General features: G+C 35.7%; 2 protein-coding genes across 2 annotated transcripts; both read left to right on the top strand.

Moving 5' to 3' along the window:
* Positions 1 to 6,937: 6,937 nt before the first annotated feature.
* LOC126728704 (uncharacterized) lies at positions 6,938 to 9,325 on the top strand. The gene has a single exon (XM_050434490.1). It carries the CDS (start codon positions 6,938 to 6,940, stop codon positions 9,323 to 9,325), a length of 2,388 nt encoding a protein of 795 aa, XP_050290447.1.
* Positions 9,326 to 9,665: 340 nt separating this feature from the next.
* On the top strand, positions 9,666 to 19,728 carry LOC126728705 (uncharacterized). The gene is made up of 5 exons (XM_050434491.1): positions 9,666 to 9,844; positions 9,940 to 10,104; positions 10,474 to 10,993; positions 11,093 to 11,273; positions 18,247 to 19,728. Exons 1-5 carry the CDS (start codon positions 9,666 to 9,668, stop codon positions 19,614 to 19,616), a joined length of 2,415 nt encoding a protein of 804 aa, XP_050290448.1. The 3' UTR covers positions 19,617 to 19,728.
* The last annotated feature ends 579 nt before the right edge of the window (positions 19,729 to 20,307 follow it).

A 20,307-nucleotide genomic window follows, 5' to 3' on the forward strand; every position in this document is an offset into this window, starting at 1 on the left:
AGCTCAAAGTCATACAAGTATGGATAGGGTGCTGGAGGATGTTGACAAGGTAGTCACGGATGAAATGGTGGGCTCCTTAAACCAACCATACTCAGAGGAGGAAGTAAGGAGGGCTCTTTTTAGCATGCACCCATCAAAATCACCCGGACCGGATGGTATGTCTCCTTTCTTTTTCCAAAAATTTTGGCACATTGTAGGGCCGGATGTTGTCAGGGCTGTGTTATCTGTCTTACAATCGGGTAAATATTTGAGAAAAATGAATTTCACACATATTGTACTCATACCTAAAAAGAATGACCCACAAAATATCACGGAGTTCCGCCCCATAAGTTTGGGAAATGTTGTATCCCGTATTGTATCAAAAGTACTTGCAAATCGGGTGAAATCTTTTTTACCCAATATTATATCTGACGCCCAAAGTGCTTTTATTCCTGATAGACTTATCACAGACAATACTACAGTTGCGTATGAAATGCTTCATAGAATGCGCAATCGGAGGAGAGGAAAGACAGGTCATATGGCGATAAAGCTTGATATAAGCAAGGCGTACGATAGAGTCGATTGGGGTTTTCTCCGACGGATTATGCTCAAGATGGGACTACCGGATCAGTGGGTGAATCTGGCTATGGAAACCGTGAGTACAGCCTCCTACTCCATACTCATTAATGGAGAACCAAAAGGCCTCATAACACCAACCCGTGGAATTAAGCAAGGTGATCCTTTATCCCCTTACCTCTTCTTATTTTGTGCTGAGGGGCTATCTTCTATGATCAGGAAGGCAGTGACTACCAATAAAATAAAAGGCATTCAAAGTTTCCGGGATGGTGTCCGTATCTCCCACCTCCTCTTTGCAGACGATAGCCTGTTGTTCTGTGAGGCTAAGAGAGGTGAATGTCAGCAGCTCCTTGAAATCCTTACACAATATGAGGAGGCATCCGGACAAGCAATCAACAAACAAAAGACCACAATTTTCTTTAGCAAAAACACAGCCCCAAGTGTTAAGGAGGAAATTCAGAATTTGCTAGGTGCACAGGTTATGACAAATTGTGAAAGATACCTTGGCCTCCCTATGGTGGGGGGAAAATCTAAGGTAAACACCTTTAAGGACCTGCAGGAGAAGATAACAAAAAGGGTGATGGGGTGGAAGGAAAAAACAATCTCTAAGGCGGGAAGGGAGGTGTTGATAAAGACGGTGGCCCAAGCAATACCCACATATTCTATGAGTATTTTTAAGCTCCCTAAGAAGGTGTGTGACGATATTAACTCGGTGTTGGCTAAGTATTGGTGGGGCCAAACTCGCAATGAGAAAAAGATACATTGGATAAATTGGAATAAATTGTGTAATCCAAAGAATAAGGGAGGAATGGGTTTCCGAAACATCCACGCCTTCAACCTAGCTATGTTAGCCAAGCAGGCATGGCAGTTGGTCACAGGTGCACAATCTCTATTTTATAGAGTGTATAAAGCTAGATATTTTCCCCGGTGTTCATTCTTGGAGGCTGAGCTGGGTCCTAATCCATCTTTTGTGTGGCGTAGCTTGTGTGCTGCTAGAGAGCTCATCATTGAGGGGTCACAATGGCAAATTGGGAATGGGCAAAGTATCACCATAAACAACCAAAAGTGGCTGCCTCGTCCACCCCTTTTCAAACCGGGGGCTGACACATCATTGAAAGTCGGTGACCTTATTGACAAACACACCATGCAGTGGGATAGGCCAAGGGTACAAGACATCTTCATGCAACCCACACAACAGGATGTACTCAATATCAGGCTCGGTGACCTCCGGACACAAGACAGAATTTATTGGAAGGAAAATAAGGCCAACCGTTTCACAGTCCGGTCTGCCTACTCTGTTGCCCTTCGCTTGAACCAAGGAGGCGTGGTTGAACACTCTAGAGCACACAAGGATAAGAGGCTGTGGAATAAAATATGGAGTTTGCGAGTGCCACCGAAGGTGCGAAACTTCCTTTGGCGAGCTTGCTCAGACATCCTCCCAACTCGAGCTAATATTGTGAAAAGAAGACTCCCTATTGATCCTAGCTGTGCAATCTGTGGTCAGGCAAAAGAATCAGTTTGTCATGCACTATGGGAGTGTCCGTTAGCCACCAATGTTTGGGCGCTGGTTAAAGGTAAGTTGCAAAAAAGCTCGGCGGTAGTGCAGGATTTCCATTCCCTCGCCAGACAAATGGAAGACAAGCTCACGGGTAAGGAAATGGAGGTTTGGGCAATGGTTGCTTGGTCCATTTGGAACGCCAGAAATCGTTTCTATTTTGAGAAGAAACAGTCCCAACCTGGCGACATACTCCACAGCGCCACGTCCCTGTTACAAGACTACCAACGTCTGAATCAGCACATAGCCGGTCAGAATCACCCAACGTGAGATCTCATGGGTTGACATAATGTAACTTCTTTTTATGTTTTAGTGGATAAAGAAAATGTAAGCCAATATGGGGTGTCCCCTGTTTTTATTAATGAAATTTCTATCTTCAGTGTCAAAAAAAAAATAACAAATTGCACACTGATTAATCGCAGAGAAAAAGTAAAGCCCAATTTATAGCCGTTAAAAATACATATGTATTATAAGGACCCGTTTCACAGCCCAAGCCCAAGTTGTAGGATCTTGGCCCAGTACAATGAATTTGTAGAGAATTGGTCAATGAACTAGGTCTTAGTGAGTTGGACAATGGCTAATACTAAATTAAATGACAATCAAACACAAATAAGAGATTCTGATATCAATGGACTTATTATCCGAGGAGGTCTCACTTTTATAAGTTGATCACAATTGGGTACAAATGCAATTTAGATTGCTACCATGTTTTCTCTAATGAAATTTTCGATCCCTTCCTCATGGAGGGTCTCTTACATTATATAGTTCTCTTCAGATCATCTTGATTCTATACTTGTTGGTTATCTGAGCCCTTACTTGAGTATCTGTCTCATCAAACACCCTCTCTGGCTTTCTGTGAGTTGTGATGGCCAAAGCAACACTGTTCAGGGGTCTTTTCCACATAAATGCGGCCAGAAAAGTAGCTACAGTGCATTCAATGCGGTGGTAGCAGCTTTCCCTTAGATATTTTTGGGTTCCCCTCCTTTTCGCATATTCATGATGCACGTCCCTATCAATGGAGCTTCTTGGAAGGTCACCTCGATTGTTGGAATACATATCTGAATTGTACTTATCGTATCCGAGGAGTTATTCTTCCTCGGACCAACTTCCCATTCGTATCTTACTCACTAAACCCTAAGCCTGAATCACTCATTACCATTTGCTTCTCCTCGGACTGCTCATACTCTCGACCTAGGCCCAAGACTTAATATGTAATTTGGGGCCTTAACCCTACATGTATAATTCACTTTTAGCACAAAAATAATACAAGAAAATTAAATTTGACATTTTTCCTCATTCGAATGTTCGTGTCATATAATTCCAAACCCAGAAAAGAAAAACAATGGAAAAGATTCAAACTTTTATGTTTCTTCTACTTCCTCTTTATTTCTCAACAACCAAACATGGGTCAAAAGAAAAATTAAGCAAAATCAAAACTTCAAACTAACCCAGATAACACAAAAACAAAAAAAACAAAAAAACAAAAAAACAAAAAAAAACAAAAAACAAAAAACAAAAATACGTGTTGTTTTGTTGAGTGAGACCTTGGTTCTCTGTGGATGATGCTGAAGCTGCAACAAGTACTGGTTCAACAAACCATTCTTTGCCATTGACCCAGAGCTCGATTTTTGCTTCCAACTCCTTGAGATTTTGCGAGTGAATTATTATTAACAAACTGCTCTCTCAGTTCTGTGCTATTATTGGTCCAAGTAGTCTAGTACTAAATAATGCTATACTGTCATTGACTGACAGACCATGAGCGCAATTTATAATGCCTCACTGTTCTGAAATATCTTTTGTTTGGGACAATGTTTTGAGTGTTGGGCCGACGGGCCCAGCCAGCATTGGTTCTTTTCGACCAAAACTATTGGAAATCATCCTTAAAATCAGAATTGTGCTAAGCATATGCTTGTGTTTCTTTTTGTTTTTTGACTAAATATATTCTTGTTTTTCTGGTTGGTTTTTTACTAAGAAAAAGTTAACTGATGTTGTTTTAAGTGTTAAATTACCGATTGTTATAAAAGTTTAAGCTATTAAAAAATGGTAAATTTAATCATTTAATCACATCATTTTAATACTTTCACATGTGAACTGAAACTTCTCATTTAGTCTGATACTGTGTTAAATTATTAATTGTTCCAAAAACTTAAGATATTAAGATATGGTAAATTTAATCATTTTATTACATAATTCTAACATTAAAGATATTGGTTTTTTAAATATTTTTAGAAATATTTTATAATTAAAAAAATGAATTTTTTTTATAGTTTTATATATTTATATCTATATTACTATTTAAGGAGGCTTCCCCTATTTGAGATTCTCATTTTTTTTGGTTCAAAAATGCCCCTACACCCCTATATTTAAGTAGAGACAAAACTAAAAGACAATCCGGTAAAAATACAATTCTAAATCTCACTAAAACATTACCTAAAAAAAAGGGTCACTTTCCTGTTGATTTTCAAATTACTTTATTCACTTATAAATTATATTCTCAAAATAAAAATTATATATATAAAATAAAAACACAGGGTTTTTTTTTTATGCTACAAAATAAACGTGTAATATTTGTTCATTTTTCGAAGTTAGCCTCATGACACTCCTGGTTGTATTAGTAGTTCTAAATGCGTAATATAATAAGAAAACGTGTAAACCTCAAATTGAAATAAATGAAAAATTATGACACTATAAAAAAATAAAATAAAAAAGCCTCATTGCATGCGCGAAACATGTGTGATGAGGCTAGTTTTCATTAAAATGTTATCAAAACTTTCTTAAGGACAAAATTTAACTACAAAATTGGTTGTAACGGAGGTGAATTATGACAAATCCACCATTGGATTATATCTTTTTTTTATATTCTCTATGCTTGCAAAATTTCAAAAAAATTAAAGATCACTAGCTATGTCATCAATAAATTTTTTAAATTGCAAGTTTTTGTAATTTAAAATTATGCATAAAATATAAACTTATTGATCATATAATAAATAATATCTTATTACACAAAATTTGACATGTGCATTACGAGCATAGAGAACATGCAATTCAACTGTTAGATTTTCAAAATATGTACTAATATATATATTTTATTGAGTGAGTTTGTAGTCTTAAACTACAACCAATTTTGTTACTAAATTTTGTCAATTTCTTAAAATGGTTTATTAACAAATGTTCTAAAAACACTTGTTACTTTTTTTTTTTTTTTTTTTTTGGTAGAACTCTTTTACCAATTCTAGTGCTTAATAAAATGGGGTTGGGGTTTGGGCTTTGAGGATTGAGTTGCAGTGGACTTTGTTGAATGGGTTTGGCCGTCGGCGAGACATTTGAAAGTCAAACCCAACCTATTTGTAGTTTGTAAGATGGCCCTCAAATCATAATACCTTTCCAAGTCTTTTTTGAAAGCCCATTTTGGTTGAAGCAGAAAAATCAAAAGAAACTAGTTAGTACAATTTCCACTCTCTTACGCACTACGCGCATACAAATTTTCATGATATTTTTTTCATAACTATTTACATATTACTTCATTTTAGTGTCATTCAAAATTTCAAACAGTGTCATTGACGATGTCATGAAAATAATACCAACACGTCAATTTTTTTCAAAGTTATTATGTGGTGACTATAAAAACATCTACATCTATCATTTAAATAAGTTATATAACTTGTTAAACAAGTTACGTAAAACTAAAAATATAGTGTAGGAGCCAGGCCCAAGAGAAATTATTTAAACCTAGATAGTTCCGATGGAAATACTATGATGTACCAACCTAATTACATGTCCAAATCTAAAAGAAAAAATATTGGAATAGGTAGGGATTTTTTTGAATTTATGAAAAAAAGTGTTGACTTGAACCCAACCCATTAAAATGTTGACTTGATCAATCAACCTACTAGTCACACAAATTGAATCCTTTTTTTTTCAAAGATAAATTTTTTATCATTTCTTTTTACCATTCTTTGGCTTTCTAACTTAGTGTAACATTCACATTTTCCTTTTATTTATTTACTTTCTTTCTAAGTTGTTTTCTTCTCACAAATATTCATAGATTATTTCTTAACGAGGTCAAGGCTTGAAGGCTTCAATTTAGTGAACTTTAGACGGTTTAAATTTAAGAATTTATTTATTATTTAACTTTTATTTATGAATATATATATATATATATATATTTTTTTTTTTGTTCTCTTATTTGTATTGAAAAGAAGATAAAAGATAATATATATATATATCCAAAAAACAAAAAAAAATTGCATGTAAAAAAATATGGGTCATATTAAGTTGACCCGATCTTCCAAAAGATCATATTGGAGTCGTAGGTTTTACCATCCATTCAGGACGTTCCATTTTTTATCTGAATTTAATTGGATTGAACCCAAATCCTACGATATGTCCTGTTTTTCAAGACTAGATAAGGTGTTGTGGACTTCTAAGTTCTAAAATATGGCAGAAACACAAACTGTTAGGAGTCTATATCATTGGGTGTGATGGGCTTGTATTGGTTGTAACAGATAGTTAGTTACTATGGGTTAATAGTTAGTTACTATGGGTTAATAGTTAGTTACATTGGTTAATAAAGGGATGAGTGGTTAAGGAGGTAGTTAGTGGACCATGGGTTAGTTAGAAGGGTCCACGGGTATAAGGGGCATAAACTTGTAACAGAGAGGCATTGATGAATAATACTCATTCAGTTACTTTCTCTATCTCTCTCTCTTTCTCTCTTCTCTTCCATGGAGTTCAGGTCCCCTTGAAGTGACCCACATCATTTTCTGCTTAATTCATTAGGAAAACCTTAACATTTGGTATCAGAGCCTCTGATTCTTTCATACCACCATGACAAAAACACGTTCCACTTCACAAAATCCCAATTCACAAAATTTAGAGAAGCAAAATTCAGAGAAACTAGCGGCTTTAGCAAAGATCTCTGAAAATCATGAACATGCATTACAAGAAATCCAGAAGCAATTGCAAACCATCGCTGGGTTCATGCAAAAGGTTGCGGAAGTAGAGGAAAAACGCCAACAGATCCCAAATTCAGGTTCCCGAGCTCTTCTTATCAATAATAATGGGGGAAATTCAGAGTCTTCAACCCTCAATTCTATCAAGAACCTAAGATTGGACTTTCCAAGATTCCATGGAGAAGACCCCACTTGCTGGGTTTACAAGGCCAACCAATTTTTCTCATATCATAACACCCCAGGGCACCAGAAGGTGATGATGGCTTCGTATCATCTAGAGGAAGAAGCTCTTATTTGGTTCCAGGATGCAGAGCAATCAGGTGGGTTTAGTAGCTGGGAGGTCTTCATTAAAGCCTTGCAGACACATTTTGGTGTCACTGCGTATGATGATCCTATGGAGGCTCTTACCATACTCAAACAGACTTCCACGGTGATAGCTTACAAAGGTAACTTCGAAATTTTGTCAAATAGAATTTTGGGTTTATCTGAGACACACAAATTGAGTTGTTTTCTAAGTGGGTTAAAGGATGAAATTAGACTACCTGTTAGGATGTTGGTTCCTAAAACTCTTAATGAGGCTTTTGGGTTGGCAAAAATTCAGGAGGAATACTTAAGCCATAGTAGGAAGGGAATTAGGAATACAATTAAGAATGGTAAAGTTTCAGTTTTTGGGTCACCGAAGTTAGAACCAAGAATAGAATCAAGAACCAAATTTCCTTTACAAAGGTTGACTGGAGCCCAAATGGAGGAAAGAAGAAAACAGGGGTTATGTTACAACTGTGATGAAAAATGGCAAGTTGGGCATAAGTGTAAAGGGGCTAAATTGTTTTTGTTGGAGGGGGTAAATGAGATAGAACCTAAAACTTCTGGGATACCACTTGTGGAGATTACTGAGGAGGAAGTTCTGATGGACAATACAAATGTTAGTTCAAGGAATGAAGTTAATTCTGCTGATATCACCTTGTATGCCTTGGTGGGGAATCCTACTGCCAATACCATGAGGATAAAAGGGAGAATCCAGAATCATGATGTGGTGTCTCTCATTAACTCTGGGAGCACCCATAATTTTTTGGATGTTGCAGTGTTACCTGTGCTGCAATTGCACTTGGATACCTCTCAGATATTAGAGGTTAAAGTAGCTGATGGCACAGTTATTAAGACTTTGGGAAGCTGTCATGGGGTCAATATCACTTTGCAAGGACATAGGTTTGTGTTGGATTTTAATGTCTTACATTTGGGGGGTTGTGAGGTAATTTTAGGTACCCAATGGCTGAGTACTTTGGGGGTAATCAGTTGGAACTTTCAGTTGTTGACTATGGAGTTTCTGCATTTGGGAAAAATGGTGTTTCTCAAGGGATTGCAGCCTGCTTCCTCGATCATTTCTGATGCTAGCAAGCTTTTCAGTGGGTCAACAAGGAAGGGTTTAGTGCTGCAAATTACGACTGCAACCCTTGTGTCCTTTGACCAACCCCATTTTCCACCTGTGCTGGTAGATTTGCTGAATGAATTTTCCAAGGTTTTTGCTGTTCCTACTGGCTTACCACCTATCAGAGGTCATGAACATAGCATCAACCTCAAGGAAGGAACCTTGCCTGTGTGTGAAAGGCCATACAGGTATCCTCATTTTCAAAAATCTGAAATTGAAAAGATAGTAAATGAGTTGCTAGAAGTAGGGTCAATACAGCCTAGCCAAAGCCCATTTTCTTCACCTGTTTTGCTTGTAAGGAAAGCTGATGGAAGCTGGCGTATGTGTATAGACTATAGGGCTCTTAATAGGGCTACTATTAAAGACAAATTTCCAATTCCCATTGTAGATGAGCTATTAGATGAATTGGCAGGTGCTTCAGTGTTTTCTAAGCTAAATCTTCGGTCAGGTTATCACCAGATTAGGATGAAGAGTGAGGATGTTCCTAAAACTGCCTTTAGAACTCATGAAGGGCATTATGAGTTTTTGGTTATGCCATTTGGATTGACTAATGCACCATCTACTTTTCAGGCCTTAATGAACTCTATCTTTAGACCCTATTTGAGGAAATTTGTCCTAGTGTTTTTTGATGATATTTTAGTCTACAGCCAGTCCATGGAAGCTCTTGTGTCTCATCTTAGAACTGTTTTGGAGGTGTTAATGTCTAACCAGCTATATGCCAAGCAGTCCAAGTGTGTATTTGGCTGTATTGAAGTTGAATATTTGGGTCATGTCATCTCTGGGGAGGGTGGCAGATTCCAAGAAGATTTCAGCTATGGTTCAGTGGCCTATACCTGATTCTGTCAAGGCTTTAAGAGGGTTTTTAGGGCTGACTAGATACTATAGGAAATTCATTAAAGGGTATGGGGCCATTGCCAAACCTTTGACTGATCTCCTAAAAAAGGATTCCTTCCATTGGAATGATAAGGCCTTGGAAGCTTTTACAAAGCTAAAGGAGGCTGTGACTCAGCCCCCTGTGCTGGCTCTCCCAGATTTTTCTAGGCCATTCGTCATTGAGTGTGACGCTTCAGGGAAGGGTTTGGGAGCTGTGTTAATGTAGGATCAGAGACCAATAGCTTTCCACAGTCAAGCTTTGAAAGATAAATACCTTCATTTATCTACTTATGAAACTGAGTTAATGGCTTTAGCTTCTGCAGTTAAAAAATGGAGGTCTTACTTGTTGGGTAGGCCTTTTGTGGTGAAGACTGATCATCAAAGCCTTAAGTTCTTGTTGGAACAGAGGATTGCTACACCATCTCAACAGAAGTGGCTTGCCAAACTCTTGGGATATGCCTTTGTGGTGGAATATAAAAAAAGGTCTGATAATAGGGTGGCAGATGCCTTATCACGAACTTTTGGATCTGCTCCTGATCTGTCTACTTCTATTTCTGCTTCTATTTCTGATTCCAAAGCAAGTTGCTAATGCTTTTGACAGTCCCTGATCCTACTTGGTTGAAGGTGCTGCAAGATAGTTATTCTTTGGATGAATCTGTCCAACAGCTTATTGCTGCTGTCCAAGCAGGGACTCCACCTAAGGGTTTCACTTTTCAGAATGAATTGTTATTTTACAAAGGAAGGTTTTACATTGGTCCATCTTGCCCCCTTAAGGTTCAATTTCTGCATCATGTCCATAGCAGTCCCTTAGCAGGTCATTCGGGGTTCTTAAAGTCTTATCAAAGGGCAAAGAGTGATTTTTATTGGAAAGGGATGAAGACTGACCTTAAGAAATTTATCAGAGATTGTGATACTTGTCAGAGGATCAAATCTGATACCTCTTCTCCAGCTGGCCTACTTTAACCATTGTCTATTCCTAATACCCCTTGGACTGATGTGAGCCTAGATTTTGTGGAGGGCCTTCCTAAATCTATGGGGTTTGAAGTTATCTTGGTGGTGGTGGACAGATTAACTAAGTATGTGCATTTTGTTCCTATCTCACATCCCTATAGTGCAGCCAAAATTGCTTCTCTCTACATGCAACATGTCTTCAAACTACATGGAATGCCTTCTTCCATTGTTAGTGATAGAGATGCAACTTTTACTTCTTTGTTTTGGTCAGAGCTATTTAAACTACAAGGCACTATTCTAGCAATGTCCACTGCCTATCACTCTCAAACAGATGGGCAGACTGAGATAGTGAACAAATGCTTAGAACAATATTTGAGGGCTTTTACCAGTGATAGACCTCATCAGTGGGCTTCTTGGTTACCCTTGGCAAAATTATGGTTTAACTCCTCCTTCCACACCAGTTTGAAGCTAACTCCTTTTGAGGCTTTGTGTGGTTTTCCTCCCCCTAAGCTTCACAGTATTGTTCCTAGCACAACTCGGGTGGCTGCTCTAGATTCCTTGCTAAGTCAGAGGCAGGATGTTCTGAACATCTTAAGGGATCATTTGGCTGCTGCTCAAGGCAGGATGAAGACACAAGCAGATAAACATAGGCAAAATAGGTCCTTTGCAGTAGGGGATTGGGTTTTCCTCAGGTTGCAACCCTATAGGCAGCAGTCATTGGCTTACAAAGGAAAGTGGAAGTTGTCTCCAAGATAGTTTGGACCATTTAAGGTGTTGAAGAGAATTGGGACTGTGTCTTACAAGTTGGAACTGCCCCCAGAATCAAAGCTCCACCCTGTGTTCCATGTGTCGTGTTTGAAGTTGAAATTGGGCCAACATGTCACACCCTTACCTACCTTGCCTCCAGCAGATGATTCAGGGCAAGTGTATACGGAACCTGTTGCAATTCTGCAGACCAGGAGTAAGTCCTTGAGATCCAGAGTCATAACTGAAGTGTTGGTGCAGTGGTTAAGTGCCTCACCTGAAGATGCAACTTGGGAGTCTCTACATTAGTTGCAACTTTCTTTCCCTCACCTTGTGGGCAAGGTGTTGTAAAAGGGAGAGGTAATGTTAGGAGTCTATATCATTGGGTGTGATGGGCTTGTATTGGTTGTAACAGATAGTTAGTTACTATGGGTTAATGATTGTTACATTGGTTAATAAAGGGATGAGTGGTTAAGGAGGTAGTTAGTGGACCATGGGTTAGTTAGAAGGGTCCACGGGTATAAGGGGCATAAACTTGTAACAGAGAGGCATTGATGAATAATACTCATTCAGTTACTTTCTCTATCTCTCTCTCTCTTTCTCTCTTCTCTTCCATGGAGGTCAGGTCCCCTTGAAGTGACCCACATCATTTTCTGCTTAACTTATTAGAAAAACCTTAACACAAATGTTAAGAGTCCTTTCACAAATTTTTCTATTGTGACCATAATAAATATACTTATGCAAGGAAAGACCATGTCAAGAATTATAAAACTTGGATCAAACCAATCTCCTATAGAGATGGGGACATAACTCTTAACTGATTAAATTCAATTAAAAGTAGTGTTCTAGTCAATGGCAGTTCCCATGAAATCATCAATACTTGGCAAGAAATTAATCTGAAGGCGAAGGGTATTATCTATGATATTTGGAATGCAAGTAATCTATGATTTGACTGAGTGGAAAGCCGTAATACTATATAGTAGTAAGACATGCTTTCGACTTGGAGACATTTGTTAGGACATATGTGATTCACTTGTTAGGAACATATGTCACTATTTTATGTAATTAGCTAATCATTTGACAAAATGCACTTTACTTGTATTTGGGTAGATTTATGATGTGTTTAATACTTCAAGAAACTTTATTTCAAGATCAAGTCATGCAAGTCTGTCCAAAATTCAAGCTAAAAGGTGTCTGTCATTAAAGCTCGACAACTAGCCATCTATTGAGCTTGAAAAGCTGTTTAGCCCCGTGGCTCGACGGTTTATGAAAAACAAAATTTCAGTTCTGTTTTGATTCTAATATATGATTATATATTTGGACTTTCTTTTCTTACAACCTTAGACATATAAAATGATTATTTTAAGGGCCATCAAAGAGGACATAAGTTGCACAAGTATTGAGCAAAGTTTGTTCAAGCAATTTGTGACCAAAGACACAGTTTTGCCCTAGTTCATCATTTTTGTGAAGAAGTTGTTGTGTTTGTACACTGTAGGGTTTTATGATCAAGCATCTTCTTGATCTTCATCGTTGGGATGAACTGAAGAACTATGCAACCAACAACCTTCTCTAGTTGGTGATTGAAGTCACGTACTAGGATCCGAGAAATTGGTTAGTCAAGTACTGGGAGCCGTGCATCAAAAGGAAAAATTGTCATTATAGAATAAGTCCAACTGGGTATTAGGGTAAGGGTTCAACTGTAGGTTGGTATAAGGTACTGAGATTCCTTTATTTATAACCACTTGTTGTGATAATAGTGAAATTTCGGGAGTGGTGACCTTAAAATCACCCGGTGGGGTTTTTGCCTTGTAGGTTTTTCCCATTTGTAAACAAATCACCGTGTTAATTTATTTTCCGCTGCATACTTAGTTTATTGGTGATTTGTTTGTGCTACCACGCGTTTACATTTTAATTTGATTAAATAATAAACTTGACTAATTAATCAATTAATCTATCACAAGGAGTCGATTCGTTTTTGACCTATCAATGTTGACCCCTTATAGTAGACTCAGTAGAGCCAGATTGTATTATACGTAATAGTAGTTAAGCAACCAAGGGTTTTAGTAATTAATAGCTTACAAGTTTTACTACGTCGCATGAGAGACCCAAGACAAGGGAGGAAGATTTTGAATTTGAATGTTATGAATTAAGGAATGGGTCAGCCAATGGACCTAAGCCAAAGAGAAAGAAAGGAAAAAAAATAGTCAGCCAATAGGTTGGGAGTCATCTACCTCAAAAGTCACAACTGGGTTTTATGATGACAGGCTATTCTTCAGACTACATGCATGCCCAAATACTGAAACCCTGCTTGAGGGATTGATCTTCAGGCAGGTCTCTTAAAAGAACCAAATGCATGTGTGCCATGCCATATATTACTTAATGGAATTGAATCCAATTCCCACATATATAGTAAATTGAGGTTTGTCAGTTACTCAATCTAGTGAATCAATTCCACAAATAGCTAAATTATTCATCCAATACTCACCTAATTAATCTGAAGCTAGTCTGCAAGAACCAATAGGGGACGGGGAAAGATAAAGGGGCAAGAAGCCATGAACTTACATATGTTCCTCGAAATATTTTGGGAGAAATTACACTTTATCAACTATATATCTTTAATTATACTTTGCATCATAAACTTTAAAAGATACATTTGTTATACTTTGTATTCTAATGTCAAAATAAAAGAAAAATTACACTTTATCATCCTAAACTATATTCCTTATTACACTTTGCACCGTAAACTTTTAATTTTCATCCAAGTTAACATCAAACTTAATGTTAGAGTGCAAAGTGTAACAAATATCATAATTTATAGTGCAAAATGTGAATTCAAAAGTTTATAATGCAAAGTGTAATTTAGAGTACAGTTTAAGAGGGTAAAGTGTAATTTTCCCAACATTTTGCTTTTTGTCTCATATTTTATATCAAATAAGTTACAAAACTAGTTTTTTCTTCTTCTTCTTCTTCTTCTTCTTTTTTTATTAAAAAAAAATTAAGCCTTTTTTTTTCTTTTCTTTTCTTTTTTTGTCTTGGTACGTTTAACAAATAAACTATCAGAATCTATTGAAGGTCAAACTTACTAACCACCAAATTTTAGAACAGGAAATAAACCCTAAAAGTACCCCTACAGCCCTACAACCCAAAAGGGGGGAAAATATATATATATACCGCGTCATATGATAATGCAAATATATGATCGAGCAGTTTTGAAAAGTGTTACGAGGATATCAAAAAATGTAACAATATGGGGGAACAACAACTTCCTCTTCTTTTAGGTGTTGCATAGAATATCACGTTAGTCATTTCTATTAGGTAAGTACAACTACAACCCAGTAATTAAATAGTAAAAAAAAAAGTACTCACTAATATATAAAGTCAATACTTTCTGCGCGCATCCCAGCTGTTGTGGCTTGAATGATTGCACAAATTGCATATGAAATAGCTCCATTTGGGATTCTACTACCCCACTTTTAATGATAAAATAAAAATAATCCTTTGTTCTTATATGAGAGAGAAATATCATGGTATTTGTTTTACGCGGTTAGGTATTGTCCTTTCTTAACCGACATATATTTTGTTCCCAATAGAAGCTCTCTAGTCTCTCCTATCCTTAAAAATTGAAACTGGAAGCTCCCATATTCTTTCCGGTTTTGGAGTTCTTTATCCCAAAAAGGATTGCTTGCCGACCATTAAAGTTAAACATATGGATAATGTTGCCTCCCCATGGTTTATATTTGCCTCATGTGAGACTGCCGCCACTCTAGAAATAAAATTTCTCTATTCTTTATCATTCGTGAGATTTAATTTAATTTAATTTTTTTTGTATATTCAATATTTGGATTTTATGAAAATATTTCTATACTACTTATGTAATTTTCACATTTTTTTTTCCTATTTGTGAGTGAGAATTTTCACTCGTATTTCATTGTTGTGGACATAGACCTAAAGTTGAACCTTGTAAATAATTTGATTATCTTCTTGTGTGTGGTTGTGTCCATTTTACTTTCTACTCTCTAGCTATTTTCTTTATTTCTATTATTTGTTTGTGAGATCTTCCTCAAATCTATAATAGTTTTAATAATCAATGTTGTATGGGAATGCTTCCAAAAGCCATATCTCTTACAAAAAACCAGTATTAAAGCCAAATTTGATACCTATGGATTTGGAATTGTTCTATTTGAAGACTTTATTGATTCGTTCATGGGTTCGAGTATTAGAGAGAAAGATATAAGATGAACCCTCATCAAAACTTTCGGTATCTAGTAATGATCACACTCTTTAATGCCAAATTTAATGTAGAGGAAATTGATAGAAAAAACACCTCAACATGTGATAATGAGATGTTATAGATATCATGATCCAACAAGAGTATATTGCTTTGGAAAGCAACAAACCTAAAAGATTTCAAATAAAGATTGGAAACAACTTCAACATGTGATAATGAGATGTTATGGATATTATGATCCAACAAGAGTATATTGCTTTGGAAAGCAACAAACCTAAAAGAGTTCAAATAAAGATTGGAAGAATAGAGAAATGCATCACCATCATTTTGTGTTTGGCCAAGAAGTATAAAAAAGAAAATTTTTATGAGGGAGAAGAAGGTTAAGGAGTTGAGGAAAAAATTGAAGGACGAGTACATGACGAAAAGTGTGGAGAACTTACTTTATTCGTAGGAAAAAAAATATTTTGTTTCCAGTACCGAAGGTATTTCTACATTTGAGCATATAAATGATTATAAAAAAAATACTAGTTGATTTGATAATTTGTAAAGTTTAGATTAGTGAGGATGAAACTTTTTTTTTTTATTAAACTCACCACCTAGTACTTATGATCATTTGATTACTACACTTTGTATAGAAATGATGAGATTTAAGTTTTATGTACAATACTTAAACAATAAATTCAAATCTTCTGTCCCACTTTTCATACTCCACTCTATACTCCACTAATAAAAACTTGCCACGTGTTAACATAATTAATTAAATACTATCATTAACTAATAATGGTAATACTAATAAGTTAATAATGATAGTATTTAATTAATTATGTTAACATGTGGCAAGTTTTTATTGGTAGAGTATAGAGTGGAGCAGGAAAAATGGGACAGAAAACACAATGAGTTTTTGAGAGTTAGGGGGCAAGTCCAATAATTAAGGGGCTGTTTGGTAGTGTATTTTGATCAATAGTTTTTAGTGTTAAAACAATATTACACGTATTTTCACATACTTTTTCACCTACACATATTTCCAAAAAATACAAACAACATTACTTAAACAACATTACCAAACGAGCTGTAAAAGTCTAGTAGGAGAGGTAGATCCTGATTTAAATCAAAACACCAAATTAAATTTTTGACCTTAAAGTCTAGCGTTATTTTCATTGTGTTCCCTAAAGTTTGAGATTTTTTTTTTTTTTTTAAATAGTTCTTTCTTCATGATAGATATAGCTATTAAGTTTCAACAAAATAACATCATTTAGTGTTATATATAAATTATAATGTTGTGACCTTGGTTATTTGTTTTCTTGTGAGAGTATAGCAAACTAGAGAAAATTAAATTTCTATTGAACAAAATGTTTTGGGTGTATTTGGGGTTTGGATTTTTAGAAAGTGACAATATATGCTACTTTTAACCTGTTTTATTTTTATGTTAAATATTTTTCGAAAAAAATATTTTATATATGTAGCATAGAGATGACTCTATTCTCCTCCCCCACCGTCCAAGATTTATTAGATCTAGAACACCTATGGCTGAATCTATGTTTTTTCAATTTTTTTCTAAAATTTTTTCAAAAGTTTAATCTCCTAGATCTTGAACTTCTATTGTATCTTGCTTGTAATATTTTCAAATTGGTTCAGATTTTGTGAGATTATGCCATGTTAAATTTTATTGTTGATTTGTGCATTGTGAGATTATATTATTTTTAGGATTTTTTTTTACCTATACAAACTAAATGCCTTTAAATGTTTTCCAAAGCATTTTTAGGAATGTAATAAAATACCCAAAAACAAATTGTTTTCTGAAAATGTTTTCAGCTGAAAATATTTTATAGTTGAAAAATATTTTTCATTGAAACAAATGCACCCTTAATCTCCATATTTGTTAGTGCAATTTTCTCTTTATAGTTATCCTTGGACATAGGCTTTAAAGCCAAGCAGCGTAAACCCAGAGTGTTATTTTCATGTTTTTGATTGTGTCTATTTTTCTTTATATTTTCTTGGTTCCTATTATTTTTATTTTATTTTTTAGATCTTTCTTTAAGTACGTAATAGTTTTCGATCACAGTTAATCTTGTGTGAGAGAATTTTCAAAAGCCTTTTCGTGCAACGCCACCCTCTACGAGTACCTTAACTCCATATATTACTTGTTTTTCTTCAAATTAGGAATAGATTCCATTTTCCTAGCTATGTGTCACAGGAAATCCATTTGCTTAATTTGAGCTTTTAACTTCAATTAATTATGCCAAGATCCTCAAAATCCGATATCAAAAGCCAAATAAAACACACACATATATAATAATAATAATAATAATAATAATAATAATAAGAAGGTAATGTCTATTAATACACATTACATGTAAGTGTAAATAATCACTTTAACATAAACCCATCACTTTTTTTCTATTATTTATAGTCGAACACTTCAAAGTTATGACAAAAATTATAACACAAAAGTTACGATACTAAGATTTTTGACTTGGTGTCATCAATTGTAAATTGTAAATGATCACTTGAACATAGACCCGTTAATTTTTCTCTCTTATTTACTGTCTAACAACTCAAAGTTATGACAAAAATTCTTACCCAAAAGTTATGATATTCTAAGATTTTCGACTTGGTGTGTGTATGAAATAGCCGTAGCACACGCTTTTGGAGATGTTGACCTCTTACTGTCTATTTGCAACTGCGTGACATGAAATATAAACAAAGCAATCAGTTTGTAGTAATAATATAAATAGGCCAATAGCTACGTCGTGTACATAAGGGAGCCAAGACAATGACTCAAAAATTTTGAACTTAGAAAATTATGAATACAGAATGGGTCAGCCAATGGAATTAACCCCCAAAAAAACATAAAATGAAATGGTCAGCTAACAGGCTGGGTCAAGCCAGTCAACCATTCAAATTCAACATTTTCCCGTATATGACCCAGTGTTATAGTTCTGTTTCCAACACTATAAATAAGACCCAATATGCCTCTCAATCTTCATTCAAAACCTTTTCTTTCTACAACACAAATACACAAGATCCAAAAATATTCTTTCTGCAACACAAATACACAATTACCAAAGAGAAAAAAAACCTCTCAATCAAATGGCTTCAGCTCTCCTTTTACCTTCTGCATCTTCGTCTTCTTGTTGTTCAAGGAAAATCCATGCTACTATTCAAGTCCCAAAACTTCCAAAACTCTCTTTCTCAGTTCCAAAAATACCAAAGAGAAATCTAGGTGAGGAACTGAATATAAGAGACGGGTTCATAAACACAACCCCAGTTGAAAAGTTCAATGTCATCGATGATAGATCACACAGCTCTAGTTCTAATGTTACCACTCAACTCTATGCCATCTTAGAGGCCGTAGCTGATAGAGTAGAGATGCACGCCAACATTGGAGAGCAACGTGACAACTGGAACACCCTTCTTCTAAACTCCATCAACATGATAATTCTCACAGCTGCAACAATGGCTGGTGTTGCTGTAACTGGTGGCATTGGAATGCCTCTTTTGGCTTTGAAATTATCGTCTACTCTTTTGTATTCCGCAGCCACGGGAATGTTGCTTATAATGAACAAAATTCAACCTTCACAACTTGCCGAGGAGCAACGCAATGCTACAAGATTGTTCAAGCAGTTACAAAGCCAAATCCAAACCATGCTCGCCATTGGAACTCCAACACAAGAAGATGTGAAGGAGGTGATGGAAAAGGTTTTGGCTCTTGACAAAGCGTACCCACTTCCCTTACTTGGTGCGATGCTTGAAAAATTCCCGGCAAAGTTTGAGCCAGCTGTTTGGTGGCCTAAAAATCAAGTACTACAAAAGAAAAACTTTTCACATGAAGGAAAACAATGTAACAATGGATGGAGTGAGGAACTTGAAATGGAAATGCGAGAGATCATTAAGGTGGTGGAGAGAAAAGACATAGAGGACTACGTAAGACTTGGCAACTTGGCGTTGAAAATCAACAGGACTTTAGCTATCTCTGGTCCATTACTCACTGGCATAGCAGCCTTTGGCTCAGCTTTTATTGGTAATGGATCATGGGCACCAATAGTAGCAGTGGCTGCTGGGGCTTTAGCTAGCACAGTTAATGCTTTTGAGCATGGTGTACAAGTTGGGATGGTGATTGAGATGTACAGAAACTGTGGTGGCTTTTTCCAGCTATTGCAAGAATCAATTGAAGCCACACTAGAGGAAAAAGATTTGGAGAAAAGAGAAAATGGGGAACTGTTTCAAATGAAGGTGGCTATGAAACTTGGAAGAAGCTTATCACAACTCAGAGAACTTGCTACAAAGTCAGCTTCTTCCCGTGTAGACGAATTTGCAAGCAAGCTTTTCTAGTTCTGGATTTTGTAATTAATCAAATTATTTAATCTGATAATTGTTTATATAATAACTTGATTAATTCATTGTACAATCTTCTAACATAGAAAAAAATGTTAATTCTCCAATTTTATATATATCAGCTACTTGTGCAAAAAGAGTTTGTAAAATAAAATGCATGTATTTCTTCGTTTCTCGATCACTTAATTGAATTCTTTGATTTGTCAATTGTTTATAACTTATTTAACTCTTTGTACAATGTTCTAACATTGAAAAAAATGCTAATTCTAAAATTTTATATTCGCTACTTGTGCAAAAAGATTTTGTAAAAGAATTTTTTTTGGTTTCTTGCATATAATAACTTGAATTTCCTATTACAAGGTGTTGAAAATCGAAGTTGCACAAACAAATAACTTTACGACAGTACCACAAGAGAGATCAAAAATATGTTGTTGAAGAAGTAATTCTATGTAGATTAGTTGAATATTTAGTAGATTATTCAAGACAGGTGGTCAAAAAATTGCACGGACTTAGATTATTTGAAATGTCTTATTAGTTTATTGTTTATTATGTTGAATAGTTGGATTTGGTCACGAAATTGGAGATGGTTCAACTGAAACTTCCGGTCACCACCGCCACTTTCCTTTTTTGCATCTCAGGCCATGGAGTGAATAAAACCAAAAATTCAATGAAAACCTTTTCATAGGTA

The sequence above is a fragment of the Quercus robur genome, chromosome 5 (genome assembly GCF_932294415.1).
Source record: "Quercus robur chromosome 5, dhQueRobu3.1, whole genome shotgun sequence".
NCBI classification, from domain to species: Eukaryota; Viridiplantae; Streptophyta; class Magnoliopsida; order Fagales; family Fagaceae; genus Quercus; species Quercus robur.